At 46.3% G+C, this 18,879-nt stretch overlaps 1 protein-coding gene across 2 annotated transcripts in view; it reads left to right on the top strand.

Annotated features, from left to right (window-relative positions):
• LOC148538552 (galectin-4-like) overlaps positions 1 to 18,879 on the top strand; it is a 45,428-nt gene that overhangs the window by 14,983 nt on the left and 11,566 nt on the right. For both annotated transcript variants that reach the window (XM_088452573.1, XM_088452574.1), the window contains exons 3-5: positions 3,776 to 3,864; positions 5,344 to 5,539; positions 18,536 to 18,655. In XM_088452573.1, the coding sequence (XP_088308699.1) occupies positions 3,776 to 3,864; positions 5,344 to 5,539; positions 18,536 to 18,655 (405 nt within the window). The remainder of the gene's footprint in view (positions 1 to 3,775; positions 3,865 to 5,343; positions 5,540 to 18,535; positions 18,656 to 18,879) is intronic.

Raw genomic sequence — 18,879 nt, 5'->3', positions numbered from 1 at the left:
ATTGTAAAGAGATGAATTAAGGGAACCATGATAATATCTGATCTCTTCAGTGATCGTCAGTACTGATGTTTATCTATCTGAATATAATGTGTTCCGACTCCTCAGACACACACAGATCAGTGTTCTTACATGAAGGGAGACAAGGGAGTTGCTATTTTATTGAGTGGTCAGATGCAGAAACAGCACCTGCCATAGGGCTGGTGCAATTTTCCATGGCGCGCCGCGACTGATGGTGGCGTTATAAATATGCACTGTGCACAGGCGCTTAAAGTGGGCGTCTCAGTCCTTACACATATGGCCGTATGGATGTATACAAGAGAGGGAGTTGTAGCGCCATTTGCATAAACCCGCAGACGGGCAATCGCCAATACACTCTGCTGCGTTCGCTTTTGCATGCAATTCATAATCAGGCCCCTTGTGTCTCACATTTTCACTATGAAATGCTTTAGAATTAGAAGCGGAGATTAAGGGGAACTTTCACTTTACTTTATACAAGCTGAAAAAAAGGGGAACTGTTATTTCACTTTTCTATTTCTGTCACCTGCCCCACTGAGAGGTGACAGCTACACAATCACTCTGACCAACACCGCTAGATAGTGTGTAGAGTGGGGGAGGGGTGACATATTTGCTCACTGCACATGAGACGTTAATTATAGCACTGCAGTGTCACACCCTATAACAGCTGTGTGGGCTGCTATAACTATAGGTATACCTGTATCAGCCAGGCTGCACTATTTGAACCATACAATAATGGGCCTGATTCAGAGCCGCTCGTAAGCGGCCGCTCGTTCGTTCCGAGCGATGTTAGCCCAACTGCGCATGCGTACGGATCGTTATACGCATGCGCTAACCAGTCAGTGCGGCCGAAATTCATGTGCTCGCAAAATAGCGAATGCCTGCTATTTTGAGTGACAGAAAGAGGCGTATGTGGGTGGTAACAGGGGAAGGTGCTTGAAAATGGGGAGTGGAAATCAGAACGCAGGCGTGCTTATAGGTCAAAACGGGCGTTTTATGGGTGTGCATATTTAAAACAGCAGCGTCATTGACCACGTCACTGGGTTATTTTATAGTCAGAACTGCTCGCAAAATTGTGGTAGCAAACACCAACCCCAAGAATAGCGAGCAGTTCATACCCTTGTCGATGTACTCGATTAATCTAATAAATAGCGGACATGACGTAGGATGCGAGCGGCCAGGGGGCGTATCTTTCCAAAAAACGAACGCAAGTTTTGTTCGCTCGTTCAGACATAGAGGCGTGAACAGACAGCGAACGGTTCATTTGAATAGCCACCCCTTGTTTTAGAACGAACGACCGCAAATAGCGAGTGGCTCTGAATGAGGGCCAATGTTTGTTGTTTTGTATGTTCTTTGACATTTCTTCCCATTCTCAATGTATCATGCTTGCTGAGACCTGTGATTGTGATTCCATTTCTACATGGCACCACTGGTATTAGCATAGAATAGGGCAGCAACTTATGAAATAATAATAAAAAAAGTAAGAAAGAGAGAATAAAATAGCTTGATACATAAGAGGTTTTCTATATTTTGTTGAAGCAGAAAATATCAATTCAATGTGAAGGATCCAGTCAGTCTAGTATTAAAAGCTGTTTTACATATCTTAGGAATATGAGTAAAGGTGCGTACACACTAGACGATTCGCTCCATGAGCGATATCGTCTAGTGTGTCCCTGGCATGGGTGTGCTCAGTGTCGTTAATGACATTGAACACACACTGAACAGTATCATAAACTATATCATTCAGAGCCGGGCACTCTCCCTCATCCCCGAAATAGCAACAACCTGACAATATCGTCAGGTTGGCCTGCATGTTCGGGCGATGAACAACAATGACCAACGACCCACGGGAGCGCGCATTGTTGGTTGTTCGTCATTATCGTTCATCTTTTCAGCGTAGACACTGGCCGATGTAGTGAACGACTGAACGATAATGATATCGTTATTGTTCAAAATATCGGCAAGTGTGTACGCACCTTAAGAACTCTGGATGACTGCATAGGAAGTTGTCCCAACATATGTGTAGCAGTCAGCGCATTAATTGTGTTAACTGAAATACCATAAGGAAACTACTGTTAGAACTTATCTGAAGGTGGAGTATTCTAATGTGGGAAACAATTGTATCTTCAAGGATACTGACAACTTCTGTAGAGGTTGCAAGAAATGCAGCTACAGTAAAATAAATTCCTTTAAATATTACACAATAAGATTTGGCTGAAAGAGTTACTGTACTCCACATAATTACACAAATTAGCCCAGTAATTCCACAACAGCCTACTGAAAACTGCGTGCATGGCAATCCAAGTCCTCCATAATTGTTCATGGCAATTCAGTGTAGATGCAAGAAGGAGCATTGCTTGAGTGTTCAAGGGAAATTAGTTAATTGGTTTCAAAGCAAGCGATGAATAGCAGGTGTTCCCGGCAATCCAAAGTGAGCATGGATGCTTCTGGGAGAGTCATCCTATGGGGCTTGCACATGGCATATAAATACCCACAGAATATTTAACTACTGTATTGTATAGCAATCATTTGCAGTCTACCGGGATGTACACAGGGCACAATGGTGGCATTGTTGCTCTCCCTCAGCAAATGTACTAACAGTAAAGATATGTGATCTGTAAGAAGTTGGGTGGATAAATGTTTAACATAGAGGTGGCAGGGGACTCCAAGTCCATTCTCTTTCCACATCAATTTGACCAGAACCCCTGGTCACTATTCAATACTACTGGTCACCCTGTTACTTCCACTGTCTGGTGTCCTGATTGCCTCCATGTCCTACCCCCAGGGCTGGACTGGCCATCGGGTCCTTCTGACAAATACCAGAAGGGCCGATGGCTTCAGGGCCAGCTCGAGGAGAGAGGAAGTGTCCCTGCCCCCAGATTCACTATGTGAGCTCAGGGAGACAGAAGGGGTGGCGGTAGTGATGGGCGGTGTACTGTACTCGGCCGGGAAGAAACAGGGGTGTACCACGAGGGTAGAGACTATTTCCACTTCAGATTTTGTACCTGGAAGTGACGTGCACTGAGGGCGGAAGTGTAGTTTCCTGCCCACACAGTGCACCAAAAAAAGAAAGCTAACCCATCGCGGGCTCGCTACACTCGCCATGCTTCTGGCACGGTTGCTCGCTACGCTTGCCACATGGTTATATTCCCCCTCTATGCCCACTTGGATGGTAGGGAATGACGTTGGACACTGGCTGATGACGTCATGGTCAATCTACAGAAAGGAATCTGTTACCGTGCCACGATGCCAGGCCCCAGTGACTCGCATCACGCCCCCTGAAACAGCCACGCCTCCTTTCGCGAGTAAGCACCCCTAAGGCGCGCGCGCACAAGGCAAACTGCCAGGGCTGATCTGCAGCCCCAGTCCGTCCCTGCCTACCCCACATTCTGGTTCTGATGCCTCCTCCTGACTAACATAATTACAGTAGAGGACAGGCTACTGCTTTGAACAATATGATGCTCTTATTGGCTACAGATTGCTCTATCATCCACTAACTGTAAACATTTCAATCAAATAACAACTCCCCCGCCCCCCCCCAGTATAAATCCTCCAGTTGCTGTGAAATTTGACTGACAGCGGGTAATGCGGTTTGTCGTTGGAGGTGAGTGGATGGTTGTGAAGTGGGTGGCTTGGTTTTGGGCAGATGGATGAATAGTAGAGTCAGAGGTAGGGGTAGTGGTTTATTCAAGATTCTAAAAGAGTAACTGAAACAAAACTATATAATGATACAGTGATTATTTTTGTTTCATATTTGCAGGTTGTCCCCTTCCAGAGTGCTATACTTGGTGGAATTACTGAAGGAAAGAAGGTGACTATACAAGGACAAGCCCACGGCCAAGCCAAGACGTGAGTTATACAGGTGCCCAGAGGGAGGGAGACTAAATTATAATTACCACTCAACCCATAAGCGGCAGGTAACAGGTTATGAAGGGACCAGATGCCTTAGTATGTTTCACTAGCCACAACAGCTGGGATCAGCAGGGCTGTAGAGAGCCTGTCCGGGCTCAGCTGATGGCAAAGAGGTGTGGCCTAATGTAATGCAATCGCTCTGCCCCCTCCTATCAGGTGCAGGCAGAGGAAACTCCCTGTTCTCACTGCAGTCCACCACACAGCAGTGTGTGCTGGGCACCGCTGCCACTGATAGGAGGAGAGAGGGGGCGGAGCAGGCGGGCCCCTTTTAGCAAGCCCAGGCCTGGGTAATCAGTATCCGCTCCCTCCCCCACCTCTCGGCGCCCCTGGGGATCAGTACTACAGTTTGCTATCACTTTCTTATGTGTATGCTCAAGTTTAAATGTGGTGAATGGCAGTACTTACATTACAAATGTATCAATTTTCTTATTTAATGCTAAAATTGGTAGTGGTGTTCAGCAGTGGAGATTACATGCAACAAGGTACAAAAAATCCACACATAAATATATGACATACATATCTTTAGGCCCCTTAGTCACTGCCGTCAAAATACATGTTTTAGCTGCCACTTTTTTAACGATAATAAAAGCATATTGACGAGTATGGAAATGCAATCCATTGATTCCAGTGACTCCATACCCCCTTATGGTGCATATACACGGTCAGATTTTTCTTCAGATTTGAACGATAACGATTTTAAAAATCGTTCAATCGTTCATATCAGAAAGAAAAAATCGTTGAATTGTTTGCAAATCATATCTGACCGTGTGTATGCACCATAAAAGCCCCCATACACGGTAAGATTCAAAGTTGGTAAGATGAGTTGGACGATTGCCCTTGAAATTCTTCCCTCAAAATTTTCATAAGATGTGGTCAAATGGTGTAAGATTGAGCATTACGATCATAGGATAAGATGCATAGAAGTGTATCACATTGTAAACGATAGGTTGGGATCTCTCTGCAAAACCATTTGATCTGCGATCCAACTAGACGACGGCGGGGACGCGCATTGAGGTTGCAGAACGATTGGTCTGTCCAACCTGTAGAAACTGCCAAAATTGTGTTAAAAATCATCTTGTGTATGGGCACCTTAAGCCTTTACGCTTGCAGTCAGGAGTGTTGTGGTGCAGCAGCATGTTTTGCACTCTGCCTGCTCCTTTAATTACAGGCAGTGAATGGGATGGAATGCCCAATTACACGGCCTGGGTACCACTGCTGCGGTGTCACTGGCATTTAATTAGCATCTAGCTGTTCCAAAAAAGAAGACAGGTGAAATTTACTAAGTAACTCAAAGTCATAATCCCAGTCACAAAGGGGATATCGAATTACATTGCTAACAATACAGGGAAGCTGCTTATATCTTACTTATTGCTGTGATACTTGTGCAGAGTTGTCTAAAGCTGTCTCTTTTTCTAGGTTTGCTATAAACTTTATCTGCTACAACAATGACATCGCATTTCACTTTAACCCCCGATTTAACGAGGGCAATATCATCGTGTGCAACACACAGCAGTGCAACAGCTGGGGCTCAGAGGAAAGGAAGAGTCATATTCCTTTCCAGAGGAACACTTACTTTGATATAGCCATTACTGTGCTGGGACATGCCTTTCAGGTGGGTACAGTAGCTTTAGGGCAAAGAACTTTTAGACAATCAGCGGAAGCTCAATGTAAGTGCGACAGTTGTCCCTTACAATCTACTGCACACTTGCGGCGATGGATTAACGACGGCGGACACACAGACGATTTCCTTGTAAAGTGAGTGATAGGTAGCTGGGGACTGGGGTAGATAATGGGGGGTGGCTAGAAAAACGTTTTGTAAGTCTGTGACTGACGTGAGACGCCGAAGGTGGGCGTCTCTGTTTACAAGACGGAGTCTGAGTTATTAGAATAGGAGATTATCACTTACCTAACGTGTCACTTTATTCTGTATGAGTTACTATTAAGGTTAGATTTTAAATCTGTATATAATAATGAATGGATCATGTACGATATCCCCTCAGTTCTTCACATACAGACCCCTGCCGCAGAATTTAGGGATTAGTAAAGCAGGGATAAATAGTAAATACCCTGAAAAACAGACAAATGTATTCATAATGGTAATTGGACGGTACAGTACCCTGCCCAATTAACATTCTGCACAGGGGGCCTGATTCAGCAAGGATCGCAGTTGCAAAGACAAACGCAATCGGTCGATTATGCATCGCAGGCGTGAACTAGCAATTGCGCTGGGAAATGTGTTTGCAGAGGCTATGCAGACCCCGAGCACATCGATTGACAGAAAGTGCCGTTTGTGGTTGGTAACGAAGGGGTGGTTGGGCAAACGCAGGCGTGCCAGTGCGTTGGGACGGCATTGCAGGGGCGTGCATAAATTATCCACTGCAATACCATACACAGCCTTACACTTTATAGCGTGACCTGAAGTTAGCAATTCCTGAGTGAGGTCTGACCTGCCTTAACTGTGCGTATGGGTCCGATGTTACGCAATGTTACCGATTAATTCACTATGTTGCCCAAGTATACGAAAATGTGTGTAAGGGGAAGTGGGTGTCCTTATGGTAAGCTGCGATTGCAAACACTGCATTTCACAGCTAATATTAGCAACTGCGGTGCGTGCGTTCTAGCAGAATAGCGATCCGTGCTGAATCAGGCCCACAGTTTGCAGAGTGCACGATATCTATTCTAAGCTTATCATTATGTCAATACCTGAGAACTGACTTTTACCAAGACAAATGTGAGAACACCTGTGACTGTAGGAATAACAGTCAGGGGTCGGTCTTAAGTTGAGTAGTTCTTTTAAATGAAAATATCCATGTAGAGAAGCTGGTTTCAGTCAGGACCATATACACCGCTTAGGCTAGAACTGAACAGCTACCTTTGTACTGTACTTTGTGACTGGACATGATTTATCAAAGCTTGTTGAGAGATAAAAGGTATATATACTACACCATGGAAAGATATAAAGTGGAGAGAGATAAAGTACCAACCAATCAGTGTGTAACTGTCACTTTTCAGGCTGTGTTTGAAAAATGACAGTTAGGAGCTGATTGGTAGGTACTTTATCTCCATCTACTTTATCCCTCTCCAAGGCTCAGTACATAGACCCCCAAAGTACCAACAATCAGCTCCTAATTGTCATGTTACTGGCTATGGGCTCTACTCATAGAGCAGAGAAAAGTCCTGTTTTGCAGTAAACTGGGCTTTTCTCTGCTTGGTGCAGTTCACAGAGGGCCTGATTCAGACCCGCTCGATGGTCCCCCACTGCGCATGTGCACGCCAGAGCCAGCTCCGGTGTGCACATGCGCGAGACCCGGCCAGCGACAGGCGCTCCGTTGCTACGGGTCTCGCACCAAAACAGGGCAGCTGTCGATTATGATTGACAGCTCGCCCCGTTTTGGAGGCGGGCAGGGGGGGTGGCTACATAAACGTTTGTGGGAGGCACCACTGACATCACCAGTGATGTCAGTGGTGAGCTTCCGGCTCTATTTAGAACCGGAAGCTCACTGGGTCTTGCGGGAACGAGACCCTACTACAAGGGTCTCGTCGCAAGCCCCGATGATCGCGACCATCACCTGGCCGCTCGCAAGAGCTGTGGGTGGTCACCCACAGCTATGCCAGCGGCCAGGAGACCAAAACAAAAAAGAAAACGCCCTGATTCAGAGCGAGCGCTCTGAAAGATCGTCCAGCTCTGAATCAGGCCCAGAGTGTGTTACTGTGGAGAAGGCCATTACTTCTCCTGTGGCACCCCCGCTCCGTGGCTGAATCGCGTCACCATACTTTAGTACGGTGAGTGCGATTCATTAAAGGATGGAAAGCTCAGCTTTCCGATTCTCTTATGTGTTTACATTCACCATCTCGGGATAGCGTAACCTGAACACCGTCACGAAGCTGCAGGGAAGTTGCTTACCTCCTGTCTGCTGCCTGCAGTGCCCGACACATGCTGGCTCCACCCCCTTGATGTCCCAGCAGCCACTGTAGCCTCCTCTGAGCTCAGCTGCTGGCACATGCGCAGGAAGGACCTGCCTTCGCCTCCCGGCTACTCACCCTGGATACAGCCAAAGAAAGCACCGCCGGACCCCTGTATACCGGATCGCATCGCCGGAAAGGTATATATACATGAAATGCTACTTAACAAAGCTATACAGTCAGGTGCATAAATATTGGGACATTGACAGAATTTTCATATTTTGGCCTCTATTCACCACCACAATGGCTTTGAAATGAAACAAACAAGTTGTGCTTTAACTGCAGACTTTCAGATTTAATTTGAGGGTCATTACATCCAAATCGGGTGAACGGTATAGGAATTACAACACTTTCTATATGTGCCTCACACTTTTTAAGGGGCCAAAAGTAATGGGACTATCAACTCAAAAGCTATTTCATGGACAGGTGTGGGCTATTTCCTCGTTATTTCATTATCAATTAAGCAGGTAAAAGGTCTGGAGTTGATTCTAGGTGTGACATTTGCATTTGGAATAAGTTGCTGTCGACTCTCAATATGAGATCCAAAGAGCTGTCACTATCAGTGAAGCAAGCCATCATTAGGCTGAAAAATCAAAACAAACCCATCAGAGAGATAGCAAAAACATTAGGTGTGGCCAAATCAACTATTTGGAACATTCTTAAAAAGAAAGTACGCACCGGAGAGCTCAGCAACAACAAAAGACCCGGAAGCCACGGAAAACAACTGTGGTGGATGACAGAAGAATTATTTCCCTGGTGAAGAAAAACCCCTTCACAACAGTTGGCCAAATCAAAAACACTCTCCAGGAGGTAGGTGTATATGTGTCAAAGTCAACAATCAAGAGAAGACTTCACAAGAGTGAATATAGACGGTTCACCACAAGATGTAAACCATTTGTGAGCCTCAAAAACAGGAAGACCAGATTAGAGTTTGCCAAACAACATCTAAAAAAGCCATTACAGTTCTGGAACAACATCCTATGGACAGATGAGACAAAGATCAACCTGTACCAGAGTGATGGGAATAGAAGAGTATGGAGAAGGAAAGGAACTGCTCATGATCCAAAACATACCACCTCATCAGTGAAGCATGGTGGTGGTAGTGTCATGGTGTGGGCATGTATGGCTGCCAATGGAACTGGTTCCCTTGTATTTATTGATGATGTGACTGCTGGCAAAAGCATCAGAATGAATTCTGAAGTGTTTCGGGCAATATTATATGCTCATATTCAGTCAAATGCTTTAGAACTCATTGGACGGCGCTTCACAGTGCAGATGGACAATGACCCGAAGCACACTGCAAAAGCAACCAAAGACTTTTTAAGGCTAAAAAGTTGAATGTTATGCAATGGCCAAGTCAATCCCCTGACCTGAATCCGATTGAGCATGCATTTCACTCGATGAAGACAAAACTGAAGGGAAAATGCCCCAAGAACAAGCAGGAACTGAAGACATTTGCAGTAGAGGCCTGGCAGAGCATCACCAGGGATGAAACCCAGCGTCTGGTGATGTCTATGCGTTCCAGACATCAGGCTATAATTGCCTGCAAAGGATTTGCAACAAAGTATTAAAAAGTGAAAGTTTGATTTAGGATTGTTTAGTTTGTCCCATTACTTTTGACCCCTTAAAAAGTGGGAGGCACATATAGAAACCGTTGTAATTCCTACACCCTTCACCTGATTTGGATGTAATTACCCTCAAATTAAATCTGAAAGTCTGCAGTTAAAGCACATCTTGTTTGTTTCATTTCAAAGCCATTGTGGTGGTGAATAGAGGCCAAAATATGAAAATTCTGTCAATGTCCCAATATTTATGCACCTGACTGTATATCACATCAAACTGATGCGATATATAGTGAAAAGTAACAATTCAGTTTTCATTTTCTTTATGAATAGACCCCTGTGTATGAAAAATGACAGCTAGGAGTACTTTTTATCTCTCCAAGCTTTGATAAATCTCCCCCTCTGTTCCTTTTTAAATGTGTGTAATCCAAAAAACAAAATGCTGCTGTCATTTTAGCTTCAATAAACAGAGGTACATAAACCAGCAGAGAACCCAGATATTCATGTTACACCATAAAGTGCCAGTAGTTAAGGTCTCCATTGAACTATGTACTGTAGATTACAATGTGTACTTGCTATCATTGGAATGTACAGCCATTGGCGTCACTATGAAGGTATCACTCTCAGAGGGGGTGACACCAAAATGCCGGCTCCTCCCCAGTGGCAGGAGCTGGGTGCTGCAGTGCGACATTCTCCTCCAGCATTCAGCTCCTGTCACAGAGGAAGAGCCGACAGTGCAGGCACTAGTGTCCGGGGGCAGCCCAGAATCACCGGGGATGCTGGGCATGCCCCCAAAGTTATGCGATCGGGAATTCAGTGAGGCCACGCCATCTTTATGTTAGACCATGTCCCTCTTTTTTGGTGCACTCGGCTCTGCCACGCAGGGGAGATATGAAGCATGCACCGGGTGTCACCAGTAGGGATGAGCATCGGAAGCCCGGCATCGAATGATTGCTGGGCTTCTGACATCAAATCCAGCAATGCGATGTCAACTAGCCATGACATCACAACTATTAGATAGTTGAACCATCATGATGGTTATACTTGCTGCCAAAAAGGGTGTGGGGCCTCTGTAAAGAGGGTGGTACCTCATGACACCCCGTCACTGTGGGGGTGTGCCCAGCACTCTCCCGCTGCTCTGCATGTGTTCTCCGCCCAAAGACAGGCATTGGATGGGCACCGGGAAGCTGCATCTGATGGCTGGCAGCCATCGAATTCCTGGTATTCAATGGAGAAAGTACTTCCATCGAAAATGAAACATCGAGTGTTGCTAACCATTGGCTTCTGATGTCCATCCCTAGTCACTATACCCCGTGACGCCTCTGTGTACAGCATACCACAAAGCACAGTGAAATACAGTATGTTAGTGACATAGAATATACTAACATCCTCTCCAACTGGAATATTCTAATGTGGTTCTGATTGACATTTATAGTGAACTGAATGGGAAGGTCATGGATATCACAAGGCACTGAGCAATGGTAGCTATAAAATAGGAAGATCATGATAAAAAAATACTTTGTAATTTCAACTTACAGGAGATGTATAATACTAGAATACATGGTTGGTGTGTGTGTGTGTGTGTGTGTGTGTGTGTGTGTGTGTGTGTGTGTGTGTGTGTGTGTGTGTGTGTGTGTGTGTGTGTGTGTGTGTGTGTGTGTGTGTGTGTGTGTGTGTGTGTGTGTGTGTGTGTGTGTGTGTGTGTGTGTGTGTGTGTGTGTGTGTGTGTGTGTGTGTGTGTGTGTGTGTGTGTGTGTATGTATGTATGTATTAGGGGTGTGCACCGGCCACTTTTCGTGTTTTGTGTTTTGGTTTTGGATCTGGATCTTTCTTCGTGTTTTGGATCTGGATTGGTTTTGCCAAAACCACCCTTCCGTGTTTTGGGTTCTGGGTTTTGTGTTTTGGATCTGTATTTTTTTGAAAAAAAGCATAAAAACAGCTAAAATCACAGAATTTGTAGGTTTTTCTGCTCCTATGCTATTATTAACCTCAATAACCTTAATTTCCACTCATTTCCAGTCTATTCTGAACACCTCACACCTCACAATAGTGTTTTTATGTCCAAAAGGTTGCACCGAGGTAGCTGGATGACTATGCTAAGCGACACGAGTGGGCGGCACAAACACGTGACCCATCTAGGAGTGACACTGCAGTGGCAGACAGGATGGCAGTTAGAAAAACTAGGCCCCAAACTGTACATAATGCAAAGAAAAAAAGAGGTGCAAGATGGAATTGTCCTTGGGCCCTCCCACCCACCCTTATGTTGTATAAACAGGACATGCACACTTTAACAAATCAATCATTTCAGCGCCAGGGTCTGCCACACAACTGTGGCTGAAATGATTGGTTCGTTTGGGCCCCCACAAAACAAGCTGGCAATTAATGTGTCCCTGCACAAACTGGCTCTACGGAGGCAAGATGTCATCCTCATCCTCCTCATCCACCGATTCCTCACCCTCTTCAGTGTGTACATCCTCATCCTCACAAAGTATTAACTCGTCCCCACTTGAATCCACCACCACAGGTCCCTCTGTACGTTCTGGAGGCTGGTCTCCCTGGAAGAGCTGATAATTCATTTTGATGAACATCATCTTCTCCACATTCTGTGGAAGCAACCTCCTACGCCTTTCGCTGACAAGGTTCCCGGCTGCACTAAACACTCTTTCGGAGTACACACTGGAGGGGGGGCAACTCAGGTAAAATAGAGCCAGTTTGTACAGGGGCCTCCAAATTGCCTCTTTTTCCTGCCAGTACAGGTATGGACTGTCTGACATGCCTACTTGGATGCTGTCACCGATGTAATCCTCCACCATTCTGTCAATGGTGACAGTATCATATGCAGTGACAGTAGACATGTCAGAAATTGTTGCCAGGTCCTTCAGTCCGGACCAGATGTCCAAACTTGGTCCTGCCTGCCCTGCATCACCGCCAGCGGGTTGCTTAGGATACCTAAGTTTTTTCCTGGCAGCCCCAGTTGCGGGAGAAAATGAAGAAGGAGCCGTTGACGTGTCACGTTCCGCTTCAGCTGACAGTGTGTTCACCAGCAGGTCTTTGCACCTCTGCAGGCTTGTGTCGGCCGGAAAGAGAGACACCACATAGGCTTTAAACCTAGGATCGAGCACGGTGGCCAAAATGTAGTGGTCTGATTTCAACAGATTGACCACCCTGGAATCCTGGCAAAGCGAATGAAGGGCTTCATCCACAAGTCCCACATGCCGAGCGGAATCGCTCCGTCTTAGCTCCTCCTTCACTTTCTCCAGCTGCTTCTGCAAAAGCCTGATGAGGGGAATGACCTGACTCAAGCTGGCAGTGTCTGAACTGACTTCACGTGTGGCAAGTTCGAAGGGCTGAAGAACCTTGCACAACACGGAAATCATTCTCCACTGCGCTTGAGTCAGGTGCATACCCCCTCCTTTGCCTATGTCATAGGTGGATGTATAGGCTTGTATGGCCTTTTGCTGCTCCTCCATCCTCTGAAGCATATAGAGGGTTGAGTTCCACCGCGTCACAACCTCTTGCTTCAGGTGATGGCGGGGCAGGTTCAAGAGTGTTTGCTGGCGCTCCAGTCTTCGGCACGCAGTCGCTGAATGGCGAAAGTGGCCAGAAATTTTTCGGGCCACCCAAAGCGTCTCCTGCACGCCCCTGTCGCTTTTCAGAAAATTCTGCACCACCAAGTTTATTGTGTGAGCAAAACATGGGACGTGCTGGAATTTGCCCAGATGTAATGCCCGCACAATATTGGTGGCGTTGTCAGATATCACAAATCCCCAGGAGAGTCTAAGTGGGGTAAGCCACTGGGCGATGATTTCCCTCAGTTTCTCTAAGAGGTTGTCGGCGGTGTGCCTCTTACTGAAACCGGTGATACACAGCGTAGCCTGCCTTGTAACGAGCTGGCGTTTCTGAGATGCTGCTACTGGTGACGCTGCTGCTGTTGCTGCGTAAGGTGATACATCTACCCAGTGGGCTGTCACAGTCATATAGTCCTTAGTCTGCCCTGTTCCACTTGTCCACATGTCCGTGGTTAAGTGGACATTGTGTACAACGGCATTTTTCAGGACACTGAGGACACTTTTTCTGACGTTTCTGTACAGTCTCGGTATCGCCTGCCTAGTGAAGTGGAATCTAGACGGGATTTGGAACCGGGGACACACTACCTCCATCAATTGTCTAAATCCCACTGCACTAATGGCGGATACCGGACGCACGTCTAACACCAACATAGCAGTCAAGGCCTCAGTTATACGTTTTGCTTCAGGATGACTGCTGTCGTACTTCATCCTCCTCGCTAAGGACTGTTGGAGGGTCAATTGTTTAGTAAAAGTAGTGGTGTTCCTACTTCCTCTCTGGGATGATGAACGACTCCCAGCAGCAGCAGCAACAGCAGCAGCGGCAGCAGTAGGCGTAGCAATGCAGGATCCTCCGGAGGAATCCCGGATAGGAGAGTCAGTCATGCCAGTGATATGGCCTGCAGGACTACTTCCGATCCTGACTAAGGAGGAAATTGACGAGGAGGGAGTTGACGGTGTGGTTTGCAGGCGCTTGGATACAACAGGACAACGGGATTTAGGTGTCCCTGGACTGCTTACGGTCTGAGCCAAAGTTTCTGAACTTGACAGTAACTTTTTATGAACGCGCTGCAGGTGCCGTATAAGGGAGGATGTTCCTAGGTGGTTGACGTCCCTACCCCTACTTATTTCACCTTTACATATGGTACATATGGCAAGACAGTTGTTGTCCGGATTTGGATAGAAATATTGCCAGACCAAAGAGGTGGAATGTTTGGTCTTCTGCCCAGGCATGACCGTGATGGGCTTTTTCATCCCACGGACAACAACTGTCTCCCCCGGAGCCTGATTTAAACAAACCACATCACCATCAGAATCCTCCTCGCCAACTTCCTCCTCAGCGCCAGCTACACCAGTATCCTCATCCTGTTGTACTTCAACAGTGACATCTTCAATTTGCATATCAGCAAGTGGACTGTGGGTGCTCCTTTCAGCACTTGCAGGGGGCGTGCAAATGGTGGAAAGAGCCACCTCTTCCCGTCCAGTGCTGGGAAGGTCAGGCATCGCAACCACCACCACACTTGGACTCTCTTTGGGGATTTGTGATATCTTCTTAGAAAGCACAGTTCTTCGCTGTGCTTTTGCCAGCTTAACTCTTTTGATTTTTTTAGTGGGAGGAGTGCTTCCATCGTCATGTAAAGCTGAACCACTAGTCATGAACATACTAGGGATCGACCTTAGCCGTTCCTTGCCACTCCGTGTCGTAAATGGCATATTGGCAAGTTTACGTTTCTCTTCAGCTGATTTAAATGTCTTTTTCAAGGTCATTTTCCTGAACTTTGCCATTTGGGATTGTATGTGCCCTCTACTATGACATTGGGCATCGGCCTTGGCAGACGACGTTGATGGCATGTTATCGTCTATGTCATGACTAGTGGCAGCAGCTTCAGCACTAGGAGGAAGTGGTTCTTGATCTTTCTCTATTTTATTTTTATCGGAGAAAGTTTGGTCCTCCATTTATGTTATATCGATTTGATATATACGTGCGGCTAAACACAGAAAATAAATTTTTTTTTGGTTCGGACTGGAGTGTACTTTGTGGGTTACAGCACCCTTTAACGGTCAAGCCAGCCGGCCCTTTACTTATGACACAGGCGCACTCTTGGCACTACTTTGTTGATGCACGTGCGGCTACTGCGCACACAATTCACAAACACAGAAAATAATTTTTTTTTGGTTTGGACTGGAGTGTACTTTGGGGGTTACAGCACCCTTTAACGGTCAAGCCAGCCGGCCCTTTACTTATGACACAGGCGCACGCTTGGCACTACTTTGTTGATGCACGTGCGGCTACTGCGCACACAATTCACAAACACAGAAAATAATTTTTTTTTGGTTTGGACTGGAGTGTACTTTCGGGGGTTACAGCACCCTTTAACGGTCAAGCCAGCCGGCCCTTTACTTATGACACAGGCGCACGCTTGGCACTACTTTGTTGATGCACGTGCGGCTACTGCGCACACAATTCACAAACACAGAAAATAATTTTTTTTTGGTTTGGACTGGAGTGTACTTTCGGGGGTTACAGCACCCTTTAACGGTCAAGCCAGCCGGCCCTTTACTTATGACACAGGCGCACGCTTGGCACTACTTTGTTGATGCACGTGCGGCTACTGCGCACACAATTCACAAACACAGAAAATAATTTTTTTTTAGGTTTGGACTGGAGTGTACTTTCGGGGGTTACAGCACCCTTAACGGTCAAGCCAGCCGGCCCTTTACTTATGACACAGGCGCACGCTTGGCACTACTTTGTTGATGCACGTGCGGCTACTGCGCACACAATTCACAAACACAGAAAATAATTTTTTTTTTGGTTTGGACTGGAGTGTACTTTCGGGGGTTACAGCACCCTTTAACGGTCAAGCCAGCCGGCCCTTTACTTATGACACAGGCGCACGCTTGGCACTACTTTGTTGATGCACGTGCGGCTACTGCGCACACAATTCACAAACACAGAAAATAATTTTTTTTTGGTTTGGACTGGAGTGTACTTTCGGGGGTTACAGCACCCTTTAACGGTCAAGCCAGCCGGCCCTTTACTTATGACACAGGCGCACTCTTGGCACTACTTTGTTGATGCACGTGCGGCTACTGCGCACACAATTCACAAACACAGAAAATAATTTTTTTTTAGGTTTGGACTGGAGTGTACTTTCGGGGGTTACAGCACCCTTAACGGTCAAGCCAGCCGGCCCTTTACTTATGACACAGGCGCACGCTTGGCACTACTTTGTTGATGCACGTGCGGCTACTGCGCACACAATTCACAAACACAGAAAATAATTTTTTTTTGGTTTGGACTGGAGTGTACTTTCGGAGGTTACAGCACCCTTTAACGGTCAAGCCAGCCGGCCCTTTACTTATGACACAGGCGCACGCTTGGCACTACTTTGTTGATGCACGTGCGGCTACTGCGCACACAATTCACAAACACAGAAAATAATTTTTTTTTAGGTTTGGACTGGAGTGTACTTTCGGGGGTTACAGCACCCTTAACGGTCAAGCCAGCCGGCCCTTTACTTATGACACAGGCGCACGCTTGGCACTACTTTGTTGATGCACGTGCGGCTACTGCGCACACAATTCACAAACACAGAAAATAATTTTTTTTTTGGTTTGGACTGGAGTGTACTTTCGGGGGTTACAGCACCCTTAACGGTCAAGCCAGCCGGCCCTTTACTTATGACACAGGCGCACGCTTGGCACTACTTTGTTGATGCACGTGCGGCTACTGCGCACACAATTCACAAACACAGAAAATAATTTTTTTTTAGGTTTGGACTGGAGTGTACTTTCGGGGGTTACAGCACCCTTAACGGTCAAGCCAGCCGGCCCTTTACTTATGACACAGGCGCACGCTTGGCACTACTTTGTTGATGCACGTGCGGCTACTGCGCACACAATTCACAAACACAGAAAATAATTTTTTTTTTGGTTTGGACTGGAGTGTACTTTCGGGGGTTACAGCACCCTTAATGGTCAAGCCAGCCGGCCCTTTACTTATGACACAGGCGCACGCTTGGCACTACTTTGTTGATGCACGTGCGGCTACTGCGCACACAATTCACAAACACAGAAAATAATTTTTTTTTGGGTTTGGACTGGAGTGTACTTTCGGGGGTTACAGCACCCTTAACGGTCAAGCCAGCCGGCCCTTTACTTATGACACAGGCGCACGTTTGGCACTACTTTGTTGATGCACGTGCGGCTACTGCGCACACAATTCACAAACACAGAAAATAATTTTTTTTTTGGTTTGGACTGGAGTGTACTTTCGGGGGTTACAGCACCCTTAACGGTCAAGCCAGCCGGCCCTTTACTTATGACACAGGCGCACGTTTGGCACTACTTTGTTGATGCACGTGCGGCTACTGCGCACACAATTCACAAACACAGAAAATAATTTTTTTTTTGGTTTGGACTGGAGTGTACTTTCGGGGGTTACAGCACCCTTAACGATCAAGCCAGCCGGCCCTTTACTTATGACACAGGCGCACGCTTGGCACTACTTTGTTGATGCACGTGCGGCTACTGCGCACACAATTCACAAACACAGAAAATAATTTTTTTTTGGTTTGGACTGGAGTGTACTTTCGGGGGTTACAGCACCCTTTAACGGTCAAGCCAGCCGGCCCTTTACTTATGACACAGGCGCACGCTTGGCACTACTTTGTTGATGCACGTGCGGCTACTGCGCACACAATTCACAAACACAGAAAATATATTATTTTTTTAGCACTTGGGGGGAGCACCCCTGATGGACAGAGCACCCCCTGGACAACACTACAGCACCCCTTTAGGACTGGGACACTGCACAGGACTTTGGAGTGGACACAGCCCCTATGGAGAACTGACTGCACAACACAGTCCAGCCAGCCCCTATGGACTTTGAAGTAGTGGACACAGCCCCTATTAACAACAGCAGCACAGCACAACACAGCCAGCCCCTATGGACTTTGAAGTAGTGGACAACAGCAGCACTACACTACACTACACTACACAGCACTAACTCCCACCCTCCCTCTTCACTGTCCACAGCCGAGTGAGAAAATGGCGCCGACGCGGGTACCTTATATAGGATCCAAAACCCGCGAGACTCGGAAGGCGGGATGATGACGTTTTGCCTCGATGTCAGGCGGGAAAAGTCGAGCCTGACTCGGATCGGACTCGGATCGGGGGGGCTCGGGGGGGTTCGGATTTCAGAAATCCGAACCCGCTCACCCCTAGTATGTATGTATATATATATATATATATATATATATATATATATATATATATATTATTGTTAATAAACTACCTTATTACCCTATTTACAGTATGAATAGTAATTTAGAGTTTTATGCTATGAGCAAAACATATCTTGATAGGTTATTTCTCTCTATATATATAAATATATCACAATATGGAAAAATGCTGAATTACATGTACTCACCATTATTGTGGACCCATAATTCATTTGACATAATCTTACAGCCCATTGGACTGAGTAGATGGCAATCTTATTCTTCTGTTTAGGTTGTGGTGAATGGGCAACACCTCCTAGAATACCGCCACCGTGTCTCCTATCAAACCATCCAGGCTCTTCAAGTTACTGGTGATGTCAGTCTCAACTGTGTCACCTTCTATCCATCCCAAGTAAGTATTTAATGCTATGGGCTGTTCATGTATTCACTATCCACAATATGTTCAGAAAGTCAACAATGAAATTCTAGGTTATAGATCTGATCTCCTGGGAGGGCTGGATAAGAAGGTAGATGGGCTCAGAACAGATATAAAATTGATGGGGCTTCTTTTTGTGATGGGAAATAGCTTAGCAGAGCATGGTCACTGTATATACCACCAATATGGTTGGGAAGCTT

This window comes from Taudactylus pleione, unplaced genomic scaffold, assembly GCF_031769625.1.
Source record: "Taudactylus pleione unplaced genomic scaffold, aTauple2 ptg000039l, whole genome shotgun sequence".
NCBI lineage: Eukaryota > Metazoa > Chordata > Amphibia > Anura > Myobatrachidae > Taudactylus > Taudactylus pleione.
The sequence above is the reverse complement of the archived record's forward strand: the minus strand, read 5'-3'. Positions and strand labels throughout refer to the sequence as shown.